The sequence below is a fragment of the Thalia democratica genome, chromosome 3 (genome assembly GCF_965202585.1).
Source record: "Thalia democratica chromosome 3, ktThaDemo2.hap1.1, whole genome shotgun sequence".
Lineage (NCBI taxonomy): Eukaryota > Metazoa > Chordata > Thaliacea > Salpida > Salpidae > Thalia > Thalia democratica.
The window spans coordinates 42973296-42979295 of record NC_139167.1 but is presented as its reverse complement, the minus strand read 5'-3'; the positions used below and the strand labels follow the sequence as shown (position 1 = coordinate 42979295).

The window sequence follows — 6000 nt, the reverse complement described above, 5'->3', positions numbered from 1 at the left end:
TTAAAAACAAAAGTTTTTTATTAAAATACGATTAGATTGCGTTTTAGTTACGTCATAATATTAAAACATAGTTTAAAATTTGTCATTTCTATCATCTATTTCATTATTGAACGAAAAAAAAAACACTCAAAAAGTTTGGTCCAAAGACCTGGTGCACAAAAAAAAACCTTTCGGTTATCGAGTCATGCACTAGAACAGTTTAACGTCATGTCCAGGACTAAAATATAGGTGGATCAAACTAAATATAAGTAGATGTTTGTTTAAGTGCATTTTAAAATTATTATTGTAGTATTTCTGATTGTGAGCTCTTTTTACTAATTTTATATTACAACATTATAATAATTCAAATAAACTATTAATTATCAATGTCCTTTGTGGATAGATTACTGTGTCTTATTTATTTGTTTTGAACTCAATAGTTAATTCAAATAAATACGTTATTTAGATTTTTTTTAGATTTTATAACCTAAAAAGTAGTTTCTTTATAAAGTTAAGTTTTTATAAATTCTAGCTTTGTGTTACATATTATTTTTTAATAATCACTAATACGACACTAATAACTATATTTTAGTATGCTTATAGTTTCAATTAATTAACTAATATTTTTTTTAATACATACAAACCATCTTACTACAGTTGTTTTTGTGTCAAAACTTTATTCCGACTAACGGCGTTTCACTGCTGTCAAATAAATTTAATAACAGATCTACGGAGTATCAAAAAAGCTCTAAGAATAGATCTTATTTAACCATCTTGATAAGTTTTTTACTTATGATATCTTCCATTAATTTGCTAACCTTATTTTTTTAAATTAAAATTTTTAAGTGTCCTATTGGGAAAAACACTGATTTATATATTTAGAACATGTTAATTAAGTCTTAGTTACGTAAATTGAAACAAAAAACGCATCAACTCTTTTAACATTGTAATTTTGTCCTAGACTATATAAAAAAAATTAGATGGTAATGTGCTAAAACTTTAATACAAATATTTTCAGCTAATATGTGATTCCACTATAACATATTTAATAAATGATTTAACTTTTTAAATCTAAGTCTTTGTATTTAAAGCTGCTAAAAAGCCTTCGTGTACTAAATGATTTTTGAAACTTTATTATAAACTTTTGGAATGAATTTTCTTGTACTCATCTGTATCATTTGGGTATAGATTCTGTTAAAAATTTCTTACTGTTGATATTGTTTTGATACGATGTAGAAGACAATACATAACTTAAGTTTGATTATTCAGTCAAAATAAAAAAATTATTGAACACTAAACCTTCTTTTTACTGGTTATTAAAGAAAACATAATAGATTATTTTTGATAATCAATGTGTTTCATATAATAATGAAACCTAATTAGCCATTTTTCATAAAAATCTTAATAAAAACGTATTAATATTGCACATAAGTCAAATATAGTTGTAAATACAATCTTATCAAACCCTATATAAATTACTACTTAAGGACTTTTATAGTAGTGTAGTTTGTCTTATTTCTACTATAAGTTTAGCGAAAACTGTAAGTAATTTGTACTATTTGGGCACAACTTAAATTGCTGTATACTTTAGTAACACTGATTTGTGTATATACGCTGTTAAAAGTTTGTGAGAAAATTATTAAAACAAATAAAACTTAAGTAAAGCAAAAACTAAAAAAAATTCAGGTTAAAACGATACTTTATTTAAATTATTTTTACAAAACTTGAACAGATCTCATATCGACTATAAACTAAACCATCAAACTACGACTCCTGTTAAGTCGCGACTCTTAGGTATACACTTCCTGTTGAGTAAAACCTTTTGAGCAAAAAGCTTTGTGTTCAAGGTGTAATTTTAATTTGACTGGTTTTCTTAAGTATGCACTTCCTGTTGAGTACGCTCATTTGGACTGTGTTCAAAGTGCGTACTCAAGAGGAAGATTACTCTTATAATAATTAAATCTTAAAAATGAGAGTTAAAAAAATAAGCCATTCACTTACACCGTGAACAGTTAGTTATGTGAAATATAATGTCAAGGCAATTCACAACACCTTGTACCTCATCTTGATCATTGACGATTACTAGAATATCTGAATTACTTGAAACGAACTGGTCTATAGCATCCTGTGTAACAATTTAAAATTACTTAAGTTAAAAAATCAATACAAATTTTCTTAAAAATAACAAATAATTTGCTAAAATTCATAACGAACTCACTAGTAAAGTATTTGTTGTTTTACATTTGATAGAAGATGTTATGCTATCTAAGAAAATAGAATTTGAAACTTCAGTATCTATTTTATAAGCATTCGTTTTCATTGTATTACTATGTACATTTTCTGCATCAACGGATACTAGCGTTAATAAATCACTATAAAAAGTTTAGAAAGATATAGTCCGAAAACACTGAAAAAATATTTATTTGGAAATATAACCTAAAAGTTGTTCATCTGACAATTTTTCTTCTTGGGAATGACGTAAACTCATTGCCGACTTATCCATGCCCGATTCCGAGTTTAAACTTTCAGTACTGTAGTTTTTTTTAAGTTACATTATTCTTTATATTATTTTAGTTTTAGAATTATTCTTTTAAAACTTTAAATTACAAATAACATTGTTATTAATGCTCTTGAGACTCTTGTACGTTTGCATCTAAAACAATATACATGCAACTATTATTATAGTTAACTTGCACTTTTTTATTGAAAGGTTTAGTCCTTCAACTCAAGTTTTTAATCAAATCAAGGTAAGCAAAAATACATATCCTTCCTAATTTTTAATTTAAATTTTACTAGACTACGTATCCTGCCTAGTCTTAATGAGAACGAAATAAGGTAGAAGAATGTCGCATGATTTGTTGTTGATGGTTGAGAAGTTAATGCTCTCTATATATAGTGAAGTTTTAGATTAAGCTATAAAAGTAGGAATTTCACTTTCATGAAAACACTATTTCAGTGGTCGGCACTGTGTACACTGGTGCACACTAGTGTACATGAAATTTCTTTTAGCGTGCACGAGACTTTTGGGGTGCATGAAACTTATTTTTGGGTACATGAATTTTTTTTTTCGTGCAGTTAAAGTTTTTTTTAAAATCTTTCTACATTTAAGACATACTCAACCTTGATATCTAATTGACCATTTTGTTGTTAATAAAACGACCATTTTTGTACTCTCCTAGTTCTATTCTGCTACATTATGTAAAAATTCTTCCACCCTTAGCCGCCCAAAGAAAAATCGAAGTGAGAAATTCCATTCAATAAATTCATTTAAGTTTACCACTCAATAAAAAGTACCAATACTACTGATTGTTAATTGGGGTAGTGGCAATGTATTAAATTAATCTAGTTAGTATTTTAGACCTGGGTGATACAAGTAAAATATTGTTATAAAAATTAGACCATCGATATTAAAAATTTATTAACTTGGGTAGGGTAAACTGGTAAATTTAAATTTAGCGTGTAAAAATTAACTAGGTGTTACCGAATTATTAGTAAAAAAAAACGATTTAAAGTGTTTACATATTCTTAAACACTAGCGGCGCTAAAAAATGCAAATTGGGGTGCACAGATTTTTAATTTTGTGATTTAGGGTTCACGGATTCGAAGTAGCGTGCCGAACACTGCACTATTTTATCATTATTGGTGTATAAAGCAAACAAAATCACTGTTCAATTGAACAGAATTCAGCTAATTTGGTAAAAAAAAAGTTCGAAAGTGTGCAGATTTAAGAATAATCTCATTTAGCTGACACATAGTCTTTGTATGAACACAGATTTAGGTATATGATATCTGCCAGTTTTTGACATGCTTTTAATCAGTTTAAACTGTTCTTTGGTATTTGAACTTGGTACATAATTCTGAAAGTTTTTGACCATCTTTTGAATCGGTTTAAAGTTTGAACTTTTCTTTAGTGTTTGATTGTGATGCAGACTTCTGACAGCTTTTGACCTGATTCGGAGTCAGTTTGAAGTTTAAACTGTTCTTTGCTGTTTAATTTTGGTGCAGAGTTCTGAAAGTTTTTGACCTTCTTTGGAATCAGTTTGAAATTTCAACTTTTCTTTTGTATTTGATTTTAGTGTAGAGTTCTGACAGCTTTTGACATGTTTTATAATCAGTTGGAAGTTTGAATTTTCCTTTGATACCTCATTTTGTACAGACTATTTTGACAATATTTCTGGCAAAGAACTGATTGAATGTTTTTAATTTTCGAGTTATAAGTTTGTGAAGGATATTGATACATTCAGGGTTGCCACAGATCAAGCTGAGAAAAATTTCATTACTTTTCTAAATCAAAATCTTAATTTAAACTTATTCTAAAATACATAATCTAACACTTGAAACTATATAAAGCTTTCCAATCTAACTTTAATACAGGTCAAAACAACATTTTTTTTGCTGAGTTCAATCATCTAACTTCCATTACATAACTTGAACCATCTGTGTATGATTGATGTATTTGCAATAAACAGCTCTATCAGCAAAATACTTGTATTATTACCATATAAACACAGCTTTTCTGAAAAAAGACACAATTGTTTAGCATTTCCTAACATAAATGTATCTAAATAAACGAAACAAAATATAAGGAACTTTTACAATTGAATTAATTACGAACTTTCACAACTAAAACCTTAAAATAATAACGAACTTTTACAATTAAAACCTTAAAAGAATAAAGAACTTAATCAAATACTGTTTTTTTTTAAATATATGTACTAAAATTTATTTTCTCCGTTTCTTTATTAGCACTTAAACCTCTTCATTTAATGAAGTTATGGTTTTCTTCATCTGGTCTGCATCCCGCTTCATTTTCTTGGCAGTTAAAACCATTTGCCTCATTTTATTTAAATCTTTCTTATCTGCTGCCCCTACACTTGTCGAAGAGAATCTTTTCTCTAAATCTAGCCACAATTTGAGGGCTTTATTTCTTTTCTTTTTGCACTCATTTATTTTTACATCTAGTTTTGCTGGCTCAATTATTTATTTAAACAAAAAACACTTTGATTCTAAAATTATGCTAGATAAACTTTTGTGTATATATCACAGTTTCACTATGGAACTGTCCTTGCTACAGATCATCAACACTAAAAAGCTTACAAAAACTGCTTGTTCAAGTAGAGTAGTTGCTCAATATATTATTAGAAAATTTTTGCAGTTTTATAAGGATATTTTATTGATATATACCAGATGAAGGCATTGAAAATTGAATAATTTTGTAAATTTCTAGGAAAACTTTGCAATTTTAGTCTGACTTTAAGGAATTTTTAATTAATTTTATACCATTTGAAGGCTTTGAAAAAAAAGGAATTTTTTAAATTCAAACAGACAAAATCTGACTTTTTTTTAACTTTGTCAAATTTCCTGACTTTAAAAAAAAAAACACCCATCTTTTCCTGAATTTTGTCATTATTTTTAGTTTTTCTTGATTTCCTGACTTTTGCTGACCTTGTGGCAACCCTGTACATTGTTATTGTTATAAATTTTTAAGTTTTATTTTACTGTAATAAACTAGACAATTTTTATTTGTGCTTGTAAGTACATATATATTACTAATATTGACCCTCCTTATGTGCCGCCTCCTAATCTTGGTGTAAGTTAGCATCTAGAAAGTTATTAACGCACTTTAACCCCGTTAATGACAATGCTGCCACTGACTTAGGGGCTAATCCACTAAGGTTTCAAGTCAGAAAGAGAGTTAATTCTAATTACGCATTAAAACTGACAATGTCAAATAACTGGTTAAGTGTTGATGATTTAGTTGTATCAATTTATTCGACTGACCCACAAGTTAACTCTTCAGTGCGAAAGTGGTTAATCACGTTTGGCTAAACTGAAACAATGGTTCATCATAACTATTACATCTGTATGGTGAGTGCTAATGATGAACTAATTCTGCAGAACGTTGCATGGAATGTTTTCGGTGGTAGTGCGGTTCAGCTTAGTTCTAATATAATTTTAAAAGTGGAAAACAAAGTAAAACTTGTAGTAATGAAAAATTTAAAAAACATATATTGTTTTATA

General features: G+C 27.8%; 1 protein-coding gene across 4 annotated transcripts in view; it reads right to left on the bottom strand.

Moving 5' to 3' along the window:
• LOC145832691 (uncharacterized) overlaps positions 1-6000 on the bottom strand; it is a 51094-nt gene continuing 45094 nt past the window's right edge. The window contains exons 13-16 of one of the 4 annotated variants that reach the window (XM_082939996.1): positions 2416-2510; positions 2198-2319; positions 1981-2104; positions 1-1170 (exon numbers count right to left, since the gene is read on the bottom strand). In XM_082939996.1, the coding sequence (XP_082796122.1) occupies positions 1169-1170; positions 1981-2104; positions 2198-2319; positions 2416-2510 (343 nt within the window). In that variant the 3' untranslated portion in view covers positions 1-1168. Of the gene's footprint in view, positions 1171-1980; positions 2105-2197; positions 2352-2415; positions 2511-6000 lie in introns of those variants that run through there. The other 3 variants (XR_014369728.1, XR_014369729.1, XR_014369730.1) reach the window with 3 other exon arrangements.